The 20,357-nt window shown below is 44.0% G+C and overlaps 1 protein-coding gene across 5 annotated transcripts in view; it reads right to left on the reverse strand.

Annotated features, from left to right (window-relative positions):
- Window positions 1–20,357, reverse strand: part of SPIDR (scaffold protein involved in DNA repair) — a 2,139,604-nt gene that overhangs the window by 398,678 nt on the left and 1,720,569 nt on the right. For all 5 annotated transcript variants that reach the window (XM_085605664.1, XM_085605663.1, XM_085605662.1 and 2 more), the window contains one exon: window positions 9,255–9,416. In XM_085605664.1, coding sequence (XP_085461790.1) covers window positions 9,255–9,416 — 162 coding nt within the window. The remainder of the gene's footprint in view (window positions 1–9,254; window positions 9,417–20,357) is intronic.

Below are 20,357 nucleotides of genomic sequence, written 5' to 3' on the forward strand. Positions count from 1 at the left end.
GATGTAACTCATGGCCTAAACAATGTTCATACGCATCACACAACATCTCATCATACCTGGGGTAAAGCAGCGAATTGCAAAAGAACTTGGCAACAATCTCAAGCAGTTGATGTGTAACTTCGTCTCTTGATCTGTCCAACATTGGCCCGTGGATGAGTCTGCACATCTCGCTCCCCATCCTTCTAAACTCACATCTGACTCTATCACTACTTCCAGTTCCTCCTTGTAAATGGCCTTACCATTCCACACTTCTGTGTTCCTGAGCCACCACAGCTGCTCCTTCCTTGACTCCTGATCTAAGAACAACATTTGGGAGTATGAGGAATCTGTCTGTAAGCATTTTGCTTTGAGTCTTTAGAGGGCCTGGTAGTACAAGGGGCCTAGGAATATATCCTGAATCGTAGAGGACAACAAGCCCAGAATCCTTGCAAGAGCCCATACAGGCACTTTCCTTAATTCTAGCACCATTCTTAACTCCCTGCGCAGTTTCTTTAATACCTCCCGGTGTAGATTCACCTCTGCCCGGAGTGTGTTTACCACAAAGCCTAGAAACTGCATCTTCTGACTTGGAACCAGGAAAGACTTCTTTTGGTTTATTACAAAGCCCAGATGTTCTAGAAGATGGATAGTTATTTCTGTATTATAGGAGACCATCTCCTTGGACTGACTCATAAGTAAAATATAGTCCAGGTAAATAATTAGTCTCACTCCCCGTACCCAGTCAAGCTGCAATGGGGCAAAGAACTTTGGTAAAGAACCAAGGTGCTTAGGAGAGGCCGAACAGGAGACTGTAGAACTGCCAGAGCTTGCGCCTTCAGGTAAACTGAAGGAATGTTTGATGGAGAGGCCAAATTAGAATAGCCAAATATGCATCCTTGAGATCCAGTCTCATTAACCAATCTCCTTTCCTCAGGACATCCCTTAATAGGTAATCTCCTCCATTTGGAAGTGGTGATAGACCACCCACTCGTTTAGCTCCATCAAGTTTATTGAGGTTATTACTGGTCTCGTGTTCTTGTCTTTCTTCTCGACCAGGAAAAATCTGGGGTGCGAGGCCTCCCAAATAGCTCCTTTTACCTGCAAGTCCTCTACCTCGTGTTACCAGTCTTGTACCTTCGTCTGAGATTCTTATTTTCCGGGTTGCCGTCACATGAACTGGGGAGTCTATAAACTCAAGTTTGTATCCCCTGACAGTGTCCAGGGCCCAGGGGCCCTGGGTCACCAACCTCCAACTCCCACAAAATTGGCCCAACCTGCCCCCCACCCTCATAGAGGTATCTGAGGGGTCTTTTAAAACTCTTACATGTGGAAAAAGCTCTCTGTCTCCGATCTCCTCTGGAGGATCTGTCACAGAAGCTAGGAACCAAAGCTCATTTGGGAAAACCTTCTACCATGGCCCTAAAAGGGTCTGAATGGAACCAAGCCTTTCTAAAAACCCTGTCCTGGAACACTTTCTTGATGCCCTTCTGGGACTTCTGAGTGGAGCTAAAAACTCCTACATACTTGAAGATATATTTAATAAATTCATCTCTGAATAGGTGTCCTTGAGAGGAAGGGCCCCTATCTTTGCTCCCTAGTTCGATACGTTTTGGATCGATTTTGAACAGGATGCTCATTGGAGAGAGCAGTGTTCACATTCCCCAAGAGACAGATAGCCCTATGGGAACACTTACGCAGCTTATTGGGGTTGACTAGTAACTTGTTGAGATAGGCCATTTCAGCGAGCTCGAACATGTTTGTGAGAGGACCAATAACGCAGAGCAATCTATCCAAGATGGACTTCAAGGCTTGTCAAGTCCCTTTCTTGGATCTTTGCCACTTTTGTTAATAAATGCCACCACCTTGGCATCCAAATCTGCAGTCACTGCAATCTTGTCAGAGAGGGAATGCAGGGGGCACTCAGATCTTAGACGAGACCATACCTCTTTGGGGATTTCCTTTCTAAGACAGAAGGCAACATGCTGAGACAGTGTCCATTCAGGGGATAAGGGATGCTTAATTAAGAGTGGGTCAAACATATCCTCCCCAAACAATGCCCATTTTCGGTCCCGAGGCCTTAGATGCCTTCTCTCATGTGACCTTAATGTCGTCCTGTGCGAAATCAAAATCTGACGAATAGGAGAGGTCAATATCTGGCTCAAAAGCTTCATCACTGTTGATGCAAATGCGAACATCCGGGCCTTTCTGCTGACCATCCGTAGTTCCCAAGGCACTGATCTTGTCACCGTTACTTTCACGTGATTGCTCTTCCCCAGTAAATTTAGACGTTTTTTGCCTTTTTAGGCAGGCTATCATCTAAAGCTCTTTTCCTTTGAGTCTTAGCTAGCCATCCTGAGCTTTCAGGCTGCTCTATCCTTTTTAAAATCTTACCATGGCTAAAAAAATCTTCCAGCTTCTTATTGATGGTTTAATGGTGTCATCCAACGATGTCTTGAGAAAGATGGATACATTTTACACCCATCGAAACGCGTTGACGCCCTTCTAACCACATAATCCGTGAACACGGGCGAGGGAACGAGTGGAAAATTATAAAAACACCAAGTTCCGCGCCAAATGCATTGTTATATCACGGATATGTAAAATTTTAAAAGACATATGCTGTTTGTCTGTTTTATACTCTCTCTCTTTAAGTATTTATTGTTCACGTCTTTTGCTAATTCATTGTAATTATGAATTGTTTATGCGAGTATTGCCAGATATTATGTTTATGATTGCATTGGTCCTCTTTAGGTCTCGCCTGACCCAGCGCATGCGCTGGTCTGGCGAGACATTTTGTGAGGGCTCCAAAAAGTGCTACCAGGCCAGCCTAGAGCTACAGTGCATGAGCGCGGGCGTGCGCGCCGCGCTTTACCGCGATTACTTTATCTTTCGCGGCCGCGCGGCAGCTTTGATGTTCTCCATGAGGCTTCAATAGCAGCAGTAAAAACAAGCATTGGCATAGCCAATAGGTCTCGCTTTTGGGACCTTATAAGTGTTTAGTTATGCAACTGTTGCATGGCTAAACACTTATAAGGTCCCAAAGGCGAGACCTATTGGCTATGCCATTGCTTGTTATTTGTGACTTTGTGAATACATTTATTTTTTGTATATCTTGGTTTTTTATATTATTTTATTGTTTTTTATTCATTTGTTGACTACATATGGTCTAATCATCTCTAGTAAGAGTGAGTGAGTGAGGCTTCGGATAGGTCTTAAGTGTAATAGTCTGTCAAGCACGTAGACTACGTAGCTTTGTCCAAAGGACTTTTTCTTTTCGCACTGAATAGTGCCCTACTCCTTTGGTCTTGAAGGGGCCCCTCTTCTTTTTTGATAAGTCATCCAACGACCACATCATTTTTTCAAGGGTCATATTAACCATGTCCTCAATTTTACGCTCAATTCTGTCACACAACTGATCCTCAGACATGTTGCCGCGAGGAAGCAGAAACAGGCAAAATTAAAATAACAAAGGCATAACCAAGAGACTCTAGAAATGTAATGAAAAGGATGAGGGTGAGTCAAGGACAACCTAAATACCTGTGAGTTAATAGAATGGGGAAAGGATAAGGCAGCAGCTTCAAGAACTGAACAGTTGGGCCAAAGAAATGGACTACAACTGCCAGAAATCGAATATGTGACGCTAGGTGTTTGCCAATGCAGTAAAATGGCTGCTCCCATTGTTCTTAATATAGTGTTATCAATCTTCTAAAATGGTGCTGACAAACACATCGAATGCGTGGTCGGCTGGCAGAGTTATTTTCCTCAAATCTCCCTTTTCCTTTCTCTTTATGTTTCTTTTTTTTAAAATGTTATTCTTCCATATTGCTGGTGGGACAAGAGCCAGATAAACACGTGTCGCACCAGGACTCCAAAAGGTGGAGGGACAGATTTGGCAAAGCTGCAGAGGGCTATGAAATCGAGAAGACATGCAGTGGTGCACGGTGGGCCAGCGCGTCATTACGGCCCACACAGCACAGAGGCCTAAGACAGCGCAGTTTTTGAAAACAAGCCAATTGAAGAGTCCGCGAATCGTTGGCTCCTGCGAAGAAGCGGTGGCAGCTTCTAAGTGATGACAGATTCTAAAGGTAAGCCATAAGGGGTAAAATGTTAGAATAGGACAGAAATGTATAAGCCAAGCAGCACGAGCACACAGCAAGAAATGGTAAACTGTAAACGTACTGGCAACACAAAGGGTGGAATAAGGATAAATAACAAAGGTATAGGCAACACAAAGGTGAAAACAAACCTAATAATATTCCCTTTACGGGGAGGGGTACTAGGCTACAGATACAGTTAACTCATGGAAGTGCAGAGAGTACTTATCTTGTGAGCAGCCGCAATAAATTTAATTTAATTTAATTGTGGGTTTATATAGCGCTAGAATCGACTCCCGGAGTGCTTCGACCGCTGGGGAACCCGTCCTGGCTCACCCTGAGAGATGGTCCCTAATGGGTATCTCTAAGGTGCGACCAAGCATCCCCGGCGGTCTGGGGGGGCCGTTGTGAAGATGAGGCAAGCTAATGCCCAGAGTTGCCGAGTGTGGTCCCTGACTGGAGTAGGCACCGAGGCGAGAATTATCGAGCCCGCTGACCCTGGTCCACGACCCTGCCGCGTCGGGAATCGAACCCTGGTCCCGGGCCGTCCTCTGCTTGCGGGTCTGCCGCCTCTAACCAGTGAGCCACACCTCTCCAGAAGAAGATTGCTGTGATTTATACTATGTTAGAATGTTTAAAAGTTCTGAATTTTTTTATTGTTGCTGCTGTGAGAGGGCAATAAAGGAGATGTGCATAATGTTAGCCTCCGTGTCCTGACATAAAATACAGAAGGCTATGGTCACAAGTACAGTTCATTTGTTACCAGCATCAGATGATTTCAAGGGTATAATATCCAGTGATTATTCATTGTTATGCAAAATAACAGCCCTCAGAATAATTTAGGTGGGTTTTCATCAAGACACTATAACAGGTAGCAACCTCCAGTGGTCAGTGTAACTCAATCTGAACTATAAAGGATATCAATCAAATGTATGTACCTGAAAAGCTTTTCAGTGCCTTCAGTTTGCTGAGAAGTGTTGAAGAGTAACTGAAAGTGGAGTGGCAGCAATGAAGTTGCTATTGAGATTACAAAGCCCTCACCCTTTGAAGATTAATGTTGAGATGTACTAGGCATTCCTCACAAACAGTTTGATTGCTATAAGGGAAAGACTCAAGAACTTCTCAGACATGGTCAGTGTTTATGAATATCTGAGGGTCAATTCATACTTCCTCCTATATGGGGAGGTCAGCGCTAGCATCTGGAAAGAATGCAAGCTAGGCAAAATGGACCACCAGTACACAATGGGCTACAAACACTGCACAGTAAAAAAACGCTCAAATCAGTTACCATACTTTAACGTGCACTCCTAAACAAATTCCAACTAGTTATCCTGAAAGACAAATGGGTGGTGGATATAAAGGAACCTATAAGCAACAAGGAATGGGAAACAGTACAATAGAGTGCTACAAGTGTATCTAGAAACGCTAGATTGATGCCAATACACTTTTATTACATAGAGTCTATACTACACTCAATTGCATAAATAGATATAACACTGGTGCCCAGGCCAATTGCCTGAAAGATAGAATAGAGGATGCGGATTACTTTTGCATGGTATGGAACTGTAGAGGGCTAACAGACTTCTGGGAAAATGTATCATTAATGAGGCTCTAGATAGAAATCTAGAGCATCAACAGACCTAGATTGAATATATACAAATCAAAAGTCTTATCACAGTCTGATAGGAGAGCACACTATTACATTTAGGGTCTAGAAGGGGAAACAGTAAGCCTGGTTAATTGAAGGCACGGAACACGGTATATATAAGGCATGGAACACGGTATGGAAGGCATTTGCTGGAGAGGACATAGGAAAAAATTTAACAAGCAGCAGGACAGACATTGAGGGTTGGAACAAAAAGTAGAATGAACGAGAAAAATATCAACAGAAGGAGATAGGAAAATCAAGGTTAGGGTGGAAAAGCGACCTCAAAACGCATGCTACCAAGGTGTAAGAAAATTAAGTCGAGACAGAATTAATGGCAAGAAAACTAAACTAAAACAAAAGCACCCTGATCGCCCATGGAGATAGTTGTTTTGGCTATACAGATGTCCCAGGCATACAACATATTTCAAGTACAAATGCATACAAATGCTGCATGCAATAATGTAAAAATAACATTAAACTGAGATACCATGGTTAGCAGGAAAATAATGCAGTATTGCTCTGAATGAATATGCTTGTAATTTTAATATAAAACAATAAAATAGTGTTTAAAATGTAGGATTTCTCTAACCCTTCAGCGCTCCGTTGGACAAACTGCTACTTGCTGAATTATATCGAAAATAATTGCTGTTTTCAGAACACTTTCGGTGATGTAAATAAGACACTATATATACACAGTGAAACAAAACTTTTTCATAACAGTCTATCATTTGGGGAAGTGTATCTCTTATAAAATGTTCATCTCTATAAATGTCCAACTACAGGAATCAACATGTGAAAGGTCAACAGTTAACTTATGGAAAGCGGCAGGCACAGCTTTGAACAGTGTGCATCATTTCTAATAAATGTTTGTCTGTTTTAAGCAAGAAAACTTTTGTTTGTTAAAATACGCAAACTACGCATCAGTTAAAGATTAAGAAGCAAGTGTGACAAATCGCTAATTATGCAGAAATCACCACAGAAGTGGCTCTAATTATATGCAGGAGTCCATGACACTTGCGATTTTTAGAAGCAAAAAGTAATTGTTGTTGGTCTATGTGGATGTGAGATTATTGTTGGGTTAGATTTCAGTGGGAATGTTTGTTTGGTTGTATATTTTCATTACACCTAAATGCAGTGACTGTGTACTCAAAATAAGACTTTGAAATGGACTGTGTGCTTGGATGTTGTTGAACCCAAACTGATGGGAATTGACCACAAAGCTTGGAAACGTGGAATGACATTTTGTGTTCTAGGGAGTGCTTAGGTGGACTGGATTGGAAATTGTGGGATGGTGTTTAAGTTGGTAGGGAATTGAGGGAGGGCTTACCCTCTTATATATCTGAGGTAGCAATACATTTCAAAGCTAGCCACCTTTCTTATATGTAGCAAGACGATAGCCATGTTGTTCTTTTTTTTAGAAAATCTCTGACAGTGCATGAAATATGATAGCCCACACTACTCGGCTATCTTCATGCCCTTTCCTCTGTCAAGATAAAAAACACTGTGAAGTATGAGGTCTCACCATTTTACTCCATTCCACCACCAAAAATCAATTTGCTGTCTCTCCTCCATACTCTAGACTCCCAGCGGAAATAAATCACATAGATTCTGTCTCGACTACCATCTTGGCACTTTCTGTTTCAGGCAGGAGGACCACTATGCTATCCAGATATGCTTATCAGGAGCCTTTAATGAAGGGTAAAAGCCAGTTTTGACTCAACCCGCCCTATATATTCACTAGCTTAAGCCTAGGCACCAACCGTTTGGGTAGCAGGTAGGTATGATATTTACCATCTCCACAACTATCTTCCACCCATCTGGCCTTCCTGCCAGATTCACTGCGTCTATAATACAGGACGCTAGGCTAAGTGCTTTTTTACAGAGAGCTGTAATCAAATTTTGTCCATAAATGTAATAAATTAAACGATCCTTTGAATGAAAGGTGCCCTCCCAATTTTGCATAACAATAGCAGTTAAAATGTCCATTGTAAAGCTGCAATATGCTCTATGCATATATTTCACAATATTTCCACTGTGAGTAAACAATTAACATCACATAATTATCTCTACTGGTGGTAATCTATCTGTACCCAATAGCAAAGTCTGGCTTTTGTACAACACACCCAGTCTCGTGAAATAAGGAATTTTTAAAAAGACCCTCTTATTCACAAGGCTCCTTTCCTTTTTCCCGCTTTTCCCTGCTCCTTTACTTTTTGCTGATCACTCATTTGCGCCTCACCCCCACATTGTTTAAGGTGTCATTAGGGTGGGGTCATCCAACATAACAAAGGTGCGTCTTTCAGTTTAGGCAACCCCAATAATAGAACAAATCAGTCAGGTTGTGTCCTTCCCAGTCCCAACCAGCACCAGGAATTGCTTCATCTCTCCAAAACCATCTTCACATTGCAGCCCCCGGGTGTCCCCTTGGCTGGCTACAATTCATGATAATGACCCTATCTTGGTGAATTACAGATTTGCATTAAAGAAAAATGTGAAAGTGAAAAACAGAACATAAAATTTCAAAAATACCTTTCAGTGCCCCTTCTACATGATACGGACAAATAATTACCAGAGACTCAAGTACTCCATAGATCGAAGCCCTATGATACTTAAATGTCCACAAGGTTTTTGAAGCATTTTTCATTCTGCCCAAGAGGATGAAACAGTTTACCTGTTAACACTCAGTCTTAACTCCTTCAAGAAAGGCCTGCACCCCTATTCAAATTCCACCATCAGTGCCAACTACAATAGTCACATATTTGAATGTTCTTATTCTACACTGTATTTTTATATGCTAAGCTCCTATCACATGTCAGGGCTGTAAAGTACTTTGTGGCCCTTGATAACTCATGAATAAATAAATAATGACATTTCTACGTACATAAAGACATTAACAAACCACTCCACATTTGGCCCCTCATTCTAAAAATGTATGGTAATAGGGCTAGCAACATTTGTTTTTGTACCATTGTAAACATTTCCAAAATCTACCAGCTGGTTTGCGGGTAATAACGTACGTCTTCCATTGATTTCCAAAAATGCCTCGACATCCTTTTACTACAGAGATAGCTTTGTGGTAATCCATAGAAAACAAATGTTTCTAAGAATTCTTTTGCTAGTTATTTCAAAAACTTTTAGATAGGTTTAAAATACCCCCAAAATGGCTGCCATCAATGTTACCACTGAACCTTTAATTTTCACCGTTTTTTCTACCATTTATAACACCAGGCTTGGTTCCATAGTTTCTCATGTCACCAGGGCCACATCTTGGAATTATTGCACCTTTATACTAACGTAGTACCTGGTAGTCTGTTGCTGTTGCCTATTAACCTTTGCATAAAAACATTTAGTTACTATTTCAAAAGCAATCAATGAACTTATGTGTGTTAGCGCCCTAAAACCAGTGTTTCAGTACTGTTAACACATTTCGGACACTGGTAACTATCGTTAGTGAAAAATAAGATATGGCTTGAGCGGAGGCTTTTCACAAGATTAGTACAGTAAACCACCACGTCTTATTTGCTCATTCTAACCTTCCTCTTGTGGTTCTCTGTAGGATCTTCATTCCAGTCAGGCAGCAGGACTTGCCTTCCCACTCCTTCTCACGCACTTCCGGTTCTTCCGGCGCGAGGACAGGAGACTGTAGCTGCAGTTCACTGAAGATTCCATATCCGTCTTGCACGAGGAGGCACAATCTGAAACAACAGAAAGCACAAGGTAAACCCGCGGCAGACTGTTCAATGTCAAGCGTTTCAATTCACGTCTGTAGTTTTCATCTTAATAGCAGCAGCCGCGGTGCGTCCATTGGGGCGTAGGGGCGTAGCCCCACCAGCCCTGCTGATTGGACCCGCGTTAAATAATACCCGCGTTAAATAATTAAAATATAATGTCCAAATTACCATTTACTGCGCACATTATTCCGGCGGCGCCGGGCAGCACCCGACTTTATCGGGAGTGTGCAGGGGGGCGGGCTGGCTGGTGTGGTCATTGATTTGAAGCCGGATGATTGACAGGTCTAAAAACTTTTTTTTTCCCCTTTCCCCGCATGTATACTTCGGGCAGCAACTTGCCCGAGCATGCGCACCCAGGCCGGCCCCATTAGCTAGTAGGGGGGGGGGGGGTGCAGGACCTGCTGGCGGCAGCGCTGGCAGCAAAAGGGCGACAGGGCGAGCAGTCACTATGCCCTCCAAGCCAATCCTGGCGCTGCATGCAGCGCCACTGCGCCAGGATTGGCCGGTCACCGCGCAGCATGAGCAGGGGCAATCCTGATTGGATGCCGAGCTTGACGTAAGGTAAGCGTGCTGCTTGGATCCGGTAACGGTCGGGTTCACTTCGTGCGCGTCGCCTGAGCCTCGTGGTCGTCGTGACTCGTGGACTGGACGGTGGCTGAGGACTGAGGACACACAGGTAGGATCGGTTGGGGAAACATGGGGAAATGCTGGGCCGGCTGATTTGTAACTGCTGTCATATACCGTTTTAAGTGTTTATTAAAGTCCTTTTCGTATCAAATTAAAGCAGTGAGTTGGACCTACAATTTTGTGCTGCGGAGCGTTCAGTTTGTACACCCCTGCCCTACTTTCCTGAGAAGCCTGTGGCTGTTCACCAGCGGTACCACTGAAATTCGTGTTGAAGGGGTTGTACTTGGCCTAGTTTGCGAAGCCATAGTAGGACAGATTACAGGAGATCTGAGGTGAACCACCCCTGCCCTATGGCCGTGGCTCAGCCCCTAAACTGGGTCTGGCACATGCCTTCAACCAGAAAGGTTATGTATTCAGAGTGACCAACTTTACTCGTTGTGCCACCCAAGTCTATATAGTCCGTTAATCACTATTCACTGAATTCTACATTTCATTGGAAGTCAAGGGCACAGTGTGTGCAGGTAGAAATGCCGCACTAAAGGCATTAAAGGAAAAGAATGAAAACCAGCCTAGATGCCGGTCTACATCATTTCTTCAAAAGCTGCAAAACAGCACTTGTGGCTGTAGGTGACCTATTCCTTCCTTCATAGTGGTCGTTATGAAATCCATTGGGGCTCAGTGTTGGGCATGGGATTTCTTCCACCCCACCTGCGCTATACCCTTAGCGATCAGTCCCTGCTCGATTCCCACACAAGCTCACAGCCACAGTTGCAGTGCTTGAACCTCATCTGTTGTGCTGCTGCCCTCCAGCAGCCTTTGCCTGCTTTATCTACTCCCTTTTGGCTGATTCCTCAGGGCCTAAGACTAATCCCACCTCCCACTCAGCCACCTCTGGTTCCCACTCAGTCTTCTTTCCTGTGCTATTCCTCAGCGCACTCTTCCCCTCTTGCACTGGTATTTTAGTTACGGAGAGTAGGCATGCACTAATGCAGGAAGAACAGATATTCAAAGTATGTACACTTTCACGAGAGTTGGGTAATTAAATGTATGCTGTGTTAGGTGTGCCTGTGTAAGTGCTGGGTGACACGGAGTGAGCAGTGTGAGTGCAGGGTGAAAGGTATGCCTGTGGAAGTACAGGGTGAGTAGTGAGTGCAGGGTGAATAGGGTGCCCATGTGAGAACTGGGTGACCAGTGTGGTCTTGTCTCAGGACGGGAAGCGTGAAAGATGAGCTGTGTGAGAAATGCGTAACCGAAGTACCAGTGCGAGTGCTGGGGGAATCGTGAACCAGTGTGAGTGTAGGGTCATTCGTGGAGCTGTGTCCATGCAGGAGGATTCATCCCTCGACAGGAAGAAACCGTCATTGACAGTTTAGGTGTAATTGGAACTATAATTATAATGATTGTGAAGCTGATCCTGCAACAAAATGTCAGTATTTTGGATATTTCAAAGTTACTTTTGTAGAGGTAGGTGAGCCTTTGAAGGCCAGAGCCAGATGTTGAGCTCTGGCTCTGAAAGAAGTGTTCTTGGAACTTCACGCCAAGTCTTCTTGTGGTTTCTGTCACCCACACACTTATGTTTGTCACTACGCCGCCTCATCGAGAGGCTAAATGTTGCAACGTAAAACCAAGAAACCTGGTTTCAAATGGTATATCTGCTTGGCAAAATGTGTGTTTCCCTGGCCCATTAACTTATTTCACTGTGCCTTCTTTTCTGTTATCATCCTACCTTAAAACTCAATTAAGGATGTGTCATCAACAACCTCATTTGTTTAAAAGACTTTAATAATACCCCCTATGTTATAAAAACCTATGCAGTGTTCACATGACGGCTGACTTGCCTCTTGGTTCACTAAAAGCATCGTCCTCGCAGGCATGAATGTTTCAAAGTTGACATTTAGAACCAATAACTTCTCATAAATTCCAGTCCATGCAGAAATTAATTCTAGGTCTCTGAACTAAAACGCATCCAAGTTAAACAAATCTACCTTTTTAAAATTTGAGCCTTTAGCATAGGTTTACATGGCAAATTATACACCACACAGAGCACTGCCTGGACTCTGGCTCGGCACTCTTTTAATGTTCTGCTTGCCTAGCTCTGTATTGTTCCTGAAATGTATTCTTCCACTGTGGCATCAAGGGTCCTTAACAAGAGCAGGGACAGCAGGGGGGCCTGTAGTAATTAAAACACACAGACTGGTGAACTGAGAGCAGTCATGCGAAGGTGTGGCTAGAAGCGAAGAATACACTTTGACACCGCATAATCATGATTGCACTTAAGCACTTTAGGGTAATGCTTTAGTTGTGATACAATACATATATCATGCATTTATGTATTTCCATGTCTTAAGGTACCTTTCTTAGATTTGCGAATGAGAGAATATTTTATACTGGATTAGGTATGTGTTAAATATGTTATATTCTAAATCTCTGCTGAATGGGATTCATTCAAAATGTACACTTTATGATTAGGGTCAATCTGATGGCAGCGTAATCAAAATGACTTACTCCGTGACTCTAGGATTGTCGACAATGAATCTCTAGTATTGTGTGCTTTATTGCACCTTTCCTAGTGGGCTTCTGATATATTATGCATACTGTGAGACACTGCACTTCAATATCTGTGATTGCCTGTGTTTGCCTTAGCTTCTGCTTTGCAGTTGTCTCATTGGGTGATGAACTGAGCTATTACCCTTTTGCACTTGTTTTCTTGTCACGTTTGCTGGTTATTGAAATACAAAGGTCAAATGTCAGCCGCTTTCATTCTGGGAGCCTGGTGTTTACTTTTCTTTCTCTGACTTCGAAGTGAGAGAGTTATGTGAAATCTTGCTATGAAATGGAAAGGGTTTTTTCTAGCACACAACAAATATGAAAAGTGCTGATATTTCACACTATATTAGAATTATAAATAGATAATGAAGTTAATTTTTGTATTGGAGTCTGGAAACAAATATTTGAATACAATGAAAACACAATACACTAGCCAATGCTATTTCCACACATTATCATTTATGCGCTAAAAATCTGCATGTCTGTACCAATGTTATGGTCATTTCAATTGGAAATGTGTTGTCTGTAAAGGCAGTGTGCTACCACACGATGGATACTCCACATTACGCCGCTCCACTCTGCAACACTCTCCTTCAGTCTATGCCCTTTGATTCAGAGACATGCCCCTCGACTTTGACATGCCACTCTATGCCACTCCAATCTAAGCCACTCAACACCATTTGACCCTCTTAACTCTACCCACCCCACTCTTTACTAATCTATTTCAGTCAACTCTATCTCACTTCACTACAGTCTACCCCACTAGGGTCTACCCAACTTTACCCCTCTCCACTCCTGGCCAATCCACCCCAACCTGCCTCATTCCACTACAATCTACATCACTACAATCTACTCCAATCCACTCAACCACAATCTACACCAGTCCAGTCTGCCTATCTACCCTACTGCAATCTACCTCACTGCAATCCTCTCAATGTTTTCCACTCTACTACAATCTACCCCACTCCACTCTCCCACAATCTTGCACTCCAGTCTACTCCACAGCAAACTACCCCACCCCATGCCTTCCCCGCTCTGGTCTTCTCAAGTCTACCCCAACTCCACTTCACCCCAACTCCACTCGCTCTTCTCAAGACTACCCCAACTCCACTCCAATGTACCCCACCCCTTTCTGCCCCGCTCCAATCTACCCCTTTCCAATACACCAGTCTACCCCGCTCAACTCCAGTCTACCCCACCCCACTCTAGCCCACTTCACACCCATGTACCCCAATCTACTCCAGTCTACTACAATCTACCCCACTCCGCCCCAATCTACCCCACTCCGCCCCAATCTACCCCACTTACTCCAATCTACCCCACTTACTCCAATCTACCCCACTTACTCCAATCTACCCCACTTACTCCAATCTACCCCACTTACTCCAATTACACTGCTGTGCAACTTCTTCTACTCTTAGAGCTGAGATTTCCATGAGTCTTATAGTCTGAATTCAGCACCTGAGCATAATAGGACAGAATGTATGAAGCTCTGTGGTAATACTGAATAAGCAGCTACCTATGTTATGCCATCTATTAATGTAATAACTGCACTTTCACAATTGCTTTATTAACCTTCCTGCTTTCTCAAATTTGCTTGAAAATGCCTGATTTTTCTTCTTTTTTTTCAATATTTTCTAGGGGGGGGTAACCCCCCCAAACCCCCCTTTTGGGGTTCGGGCTCGCTCGCTGCGCTCGCTCGCTACGGTGCTGTATGCTAATTCGTTTGCGCCCCACCACTTTAAAATCTCACCCACCGCCCCTGAATAGCAGCAGTTAAGACAGTTGCTGATTGGGAAAAACGTGGCCATTATTCTTGGAACACCAATGTCTGTGCCTTCAAAGACTCAGCAAACCTAGAGTTCTTGAACAGCTGATTGCAACTGCTTCCAGGTGTTCAACTAATGCATCCTAAAGCCAGCAGATAAGTGAATTAATTTCTCACTAAAATCAGTATTCATGAAATCACCAGTGATTTATGGATTTATTACATCAGAAGAATATCATAGAAATTTCTCCCAAAACAGAACATTGAAACCCTGTCATAAACGTACACCAATATAGCCCTTGGAGTGCCTATAAAAACAGCAAAGTCTTTCCATGCTTTTTGGAAGAGGTCCAAAAAAGACGCAGATTCAAGTTAACTAATCGCATAATGTTACACCCAAAACGGTAGATTGACCCTGAAGATAAGCAAGTAAAAACCATGCTCACAGAAAGGAACAGGTTTCCTATGAGTGCAAGAATTAGGAGTGGACAAAATTCACAAACTCGGTCCAGCAAAAATTAATGCAAAAAATACGAACCTTTTCCACAGACTATATGTATGATCCAGAATAGAACTAACACTAGCAAGGCACACTAGCAGCTATTTCTGACCGTGACAAAATATTGCAATGATAATTTTTTATTGCAAAAAGCATAAGAAAACATGCAGTCACCTAAACCGGACACCATAAACTTGCAATAAAAATGTGGATGTTAAAACATTTGCTAATGTGGTCGTTTTACTAGTGATCTTTTAAAATAAAAAAAGCTGTTTCGCTGTGCAATGCATTTTATTATTATTAGTTGAGCAGGCAGTGCTTAATTTGTGCCAGTGGTTTCCGGTGCTCAGCACCGGTACTTAATTGCCAACACAAGGACTTATGATAGTCTGCCACACGGTGGCCAGTTTGTCTGATTTATAGATGAGCAAAACAACAGTTGTTATTCATTAAAAAGGCATTAAAAATAACTAGTACCTGCTGCCCAAGCCATTCATATAGCTGTGGGAGCTTGAATTGTCACACTTGTAAGAGTGTGCTGGTTAGTAGCCATGTTGGTACAGTCATTGGCAGCGCTGGCAGGGGCAATGGGTGGTGCAGCTGCATTGGCCCCCTAACAAGGGCCCTGGCACTTTTTGTTTTACAAATTAAGCACTGTCTGCAGGAGACACAAATCTTTAACAAGCACTCAAAGCGCCGTCAGTTACTTAATACACTGACTACAACAACAAATTAAAAAAGATTACACATGGTAGATCACTATCTAACCTCGGATCCAAAGCACAGGAATAATAAAATTAAAAAAAACATGTAATATAAAAACTAACTAAAATAAAAAGTATGCTGACCCATCTTGTCAGTGAAGCTGAAGTGAAAGGAATTATTTTTAATGGAGAGTACACGATGATCCCAAGCGTTGTGCAGTCATTCAAAGTAAAGGAAGCCAATCGGTAAAGTTGGCTGACCCATTGCCATATGCTATGGTGGGTGTGAGAAGTTGGCCTGATATGTAGTGCTCACTATTCTAGTGATCACTGTGTATCATTCCAAACGACCCTTATTGATGATTGGTTGTAAGTCAACCTTTTAGACCAGCTATCCTAGTAGCGTGGATACGAGCAGTCTTAGGCTAAACTCTAGAGGGCGTGTTAAGCCAGCTGTTTACCATCACATATACCCCTTGAACACCAAGTGAAAGGACACCACACAAGTTGTTATGAAAATAAAAGGATATTTATTTATAACAAGACTACCCTGGCTCTTTATGAGTCAGGGAGCTAAGCACACTACAAAACTCTTAGGAAAATACTTCAGTTGCACAATTTAAACAAATGCCCGAGGGGCACGAGAAACCATCTACACTAACACTGAAATGCGAATGGTTATAGTCTGGAGGTACTGATTCCGGAGTGATCCGATCAGTGGGACTAAACGAAAAAAAAGGAACTGGACACTTGTAGAGCGAACCTGCGATGGAGCACCGAGATGCTCGAGTTACCTAGCCCGGAGGCTGCGGCTGCGTGAAGTTCGGCAAGATGTCGGGAGTCCTCGTGTAGTCTCAGGAGCCTGAAAGAAGAAGTTGCTGGCAGGCGACCAGTGACGATGTTCAGAGCGATCCAAGCCTGGATCGGTGATGAAGGAAACCTGAAAGCAGAGGGGACTCAGTTCTCAACCGCTAGCCAGCGATCGTGTGGGTACCAGGAGGGTACCGGCTGAAGTCACCTCGACCAGGTGAGTGGGTGACGTCGGACTCGGCTGTTCCTCGGACCAGGAGGCGCGGCGGCGACCAGGATGGAGGGCGAGCTGTCCCACGAGGGTGTCTGCTGTCGATGATGCTGGGCCCAGGAAGGGGCAGCGGATCTTGGCAGTGGCCACCCAAGCGGGGGAGTCAAGATGGCGTCGGGAGTGGACCAGGAGGGTCCGGGGTACTCCTCTGTTGAAGGGGAGCAAGAGTCAGTCTGGAGCAACCAGACTAGTGATGAAACAACGTGGTGCGTCGTGAAGAGGGCCACAAGCCGGTCGGCAAGTGGTCGGACAACGCGGTGAACAGCAAGGAGCGGAAGGGCCCCCACGCAGATCTCGTGGATGCTGGGGAGACAGACTTCGAAGCTGGAGCTGCTCAGGGTTTAGGGCTTCTCAAACCCTAGGTGCACTCACTCGAGGGTCCCTCGGTGGGCGTGCTAGATAAGCGTCGTGCAGGTTCTGAAGATAGCCGGTCCCGCAGGTCTCGTCACACCTACGACTCTCAGCTGGGCTGATGAGGTAGGTAAAAGGTCCGAGATGTCAGAGAACTCGGGTCTCGTCGAGCTGGGCAGTCTTGATCCGTAGGAGAGACGTACAGCAAACCGCAAGCGCTTAGGTGGTGCCTGCTGGTGCAGGGTGGCTACTCCTTAGCCACAAGGGAGAGTCTTCAGAAATAGTCAAGAGTTCCTTTCGTGGAAAGGGGTTCGTGATTCGGAGTTATCCGATTATCTGATTATCCAATTTGGGAAGGGGACTTGCTCCTACCTTTATTCTAAGAAAAGGGGCTGGCCCGTGACTAGGTTCTACCTATGGGTGGAGCCAGGAGGGGGGTGGTTACACCCCCATCCTTTGTCCGGCTTCGCGCCAGCTCAGGGGCTGGTGTGCCCCCGAAACTGGTTTGAGCCGGGCTATGCACAGTGAGCACCGGGGTGCCACTGGCAATCACCTTCCTTTCAGCCCTGCCTACCTGGGATACACAAACCCTGTCTGGGACGGTGCTAACACCGCCCTCGACAGGAAACCCTTTGTCCAAGCTCCCCTTGCTGGAAGGTCCCCCAGCAGCGGGAGGTCAGACTTGTGTCTGGTGGCAGCATCCATTTTGTGATGCTGAGGCTTGAGTCAACTCTAACCGGGGTTCAAGGTTACTTCCATGTCGTGTCCCTCTAAAAGGGGGGAATGCCAACCCCGTCACCAGGACTGGCGAGGGGTTCGTATTCCCATTCGTATGACACCTTACTCGACATGTGTAGGTGATGTGAGGCCAAAGTTAGCAAATAACCGCAAGGATTATAAGGCATTAAAAGTAGTTGGCCCGCGTCACCATGGAACGGCTATTAGGACTTGGTTCCGCAAGCCGTCGACGGGCTCAGCTCGCGCCAGAGCACCGTCCCACATGATTCCCTGCACTCTGCCTTCAGGATTGATAAGGCCTGCTATAGGAGTGACTGATAGGAATCCATGTGTCCACTTTAGGGTTTAGGTGTAGGAATACTACACCTACAGCAACGGGTGATTACACCACGTGGCCCCAGCTGTCGTGCAGCCAGTTGTGTCAGATTTGGGAGGCCATTCCAGGGGTGGCATAATACATGCTTCAGCCCCGGGTAGGCCCTGGGTACACCGATGCCCTGGATACCTGTGGTATGCTGAGACAGGGACTGACAAGGCGGCCCAGTTCCAATTAGTGGATGCACCTAATGTACATGTGTGTTAATTTCGAGAGAGAACAGCTAGGCTGTGGGTCTGATTGGCAGGCCCACAGCCGGAGAAAGTCGTAAACCAATGAAGCAAAAGCAAAAAATCTGGGTGATCATAGGATTGCAGACCCTACTCTCCTACAGTGGGCAGATGCAAAATGTGAATGCCTATTTATCAGGACAAAGAATGAAGCCCGCTGACCAAAAGCCCCTTCTATTTAAGTACATTATGTATAATTTTTGGGAGAACACAATGGTCTGGCGGTAAGCTAAAGGTTATAGGTTATCTCACAGGCACAAATAGACAAGGACAAATTATTCAGGCATGCGAAATTCCAACCTCTTTCAAACCTTTTTCTATAACAAAAATATTATAAACACTTTCAATCTCTAAAAAATGTTGCCACAATTCTTATAAAACTTGTATATAAATGTTATTACAAAGTTTAGCGTGCTTGTTGAAAAGTTATAAATATATCTGAGAATCTATCAGTCAACAATGCCTTATTAAAAGTTAAGCATGTTAGGCAGAACTTTTCGGCATACAGGCACACCCTTTTTAAAACCCCTGAATAACTGGTATCATTTTTAAAAAGCATGGTCTTGTTTTTTGAAATGTTATAAGAACTTATTTTGCAAACAAAGACAAGTTAAACAAAACATTAGAAATATATTTATAACTTTTTAGTCCACTTGACCAATTTAAATCAAGTTTAAAGGCATTTAAAACTTTCTAAACAAGCAACGTTAACTTTTTAAGTACTTCCACTTGTTTTGTTTATTTTATTGAGGGTATTCATATATGACAAACCTATCCCGAGAAATGGGAAAGATTTACATAGCATAAGAGAGTTACATGAGGATTAAAGAAGCATATCTGAACCATTACCCCCATGCAGTACACCACAATGGTTGGAAGCAGAGTGTAAATGACATTCAGACAGACAAATGGCAAAAGAGAGCTCACACAAAGGTCATCTATGTATCTATATGGATATATTATCTACTGGCGGTTGCCAGTAGATAGTTATAGTTAGGACCTATTTTCCATAGGAAATCCGCAACATTCTATTCCCAATAAGTCAAGTGGCGGTTGATGAATCCTCGCGAAATTTTCCAAACTTTTGGCCAGCTCCACTCCTACCCTGAAAGTTTCGTGGTGATTCGTAAAGCGGGGGCCGAGAAAAAAGGGGGGTCCCAAAAACACGTTTTCCCCATGCAATTTCCCATAGGATCTGTTGTCGCAGCTACAGCCCGAACTGCTGAATGGAATGACATCAAATTTGGCAAAGAGGTAGTTCTCAGTTCAGACTCGTGCCTTTTGCATAAATGGTGTGAATCTGTTCATTAGTTCCTGAGTAAATTAGGGTAAAAAAGTTAGTGAGATCTATGGCCGGGGAGGATCCGCGGACCCTACCCGCACCGTAAGCGCACCCTCCCCGAATCGAGCGCGCACCCTCCCGATGCTAATTGGCTGTCGAGTGTCTGTCTACATTCGAAACTAGGAACTGTTGGCGGCCATTTTCTGCCTCGGTAGAAGCGAGGCTGAAAAAGCAAGGTGAATAAGTGTGTAAAACATATAAAGGGGGCAGAGTGGAAATACTCTGACCCTCTAGAGGTGCTTAGGGGGTCCCAGAAGGACCCCCTGGGACCTTCTTTTAAAAAAAAAATGGCAAAATGCGCGCAGGGTGCGCGCATCCTATTGCGTTTGGTGCACGGATCCTCTCGCGTTGGGTGCGCGGATCCAAGGAAAAAAAAATTTGAAAAAAGACAAGAAATCATTGGTTGTATGACAACTTTCTACACTGAAAGGTAGGGTGTATATTTCTGTTTTTTAAACGCATGATTCTTATTGGTTAACAAAAACTGATTGTAAGGAACATTATATATGATAAGCTGATATGTTGAAAAGTCAAGCAAACTTGCTGTCTTGTTTAGCAACATTGTGTGCTGAACTTGTGACCTGTGTGCTCAGTGCAGTGTTCCATGACCTGTTTCTATGGTAACAGGCAGAAGGCAGATTG

This window comes from Triturus cristatus, chromosome 5_1 (genome assembly GCF_964204655.1).
Source record: "Triturus cristatus chromosome 5_1, aTriCri1.1, whole genome shotgun sequence".
Classification (NCBI taxonomy): domain Eukaryota; kingdom Metazoa; phylum Chordata; class Amphibia; order Caudata; family Salamandridae; genus Triturus; species Triturus cristatus.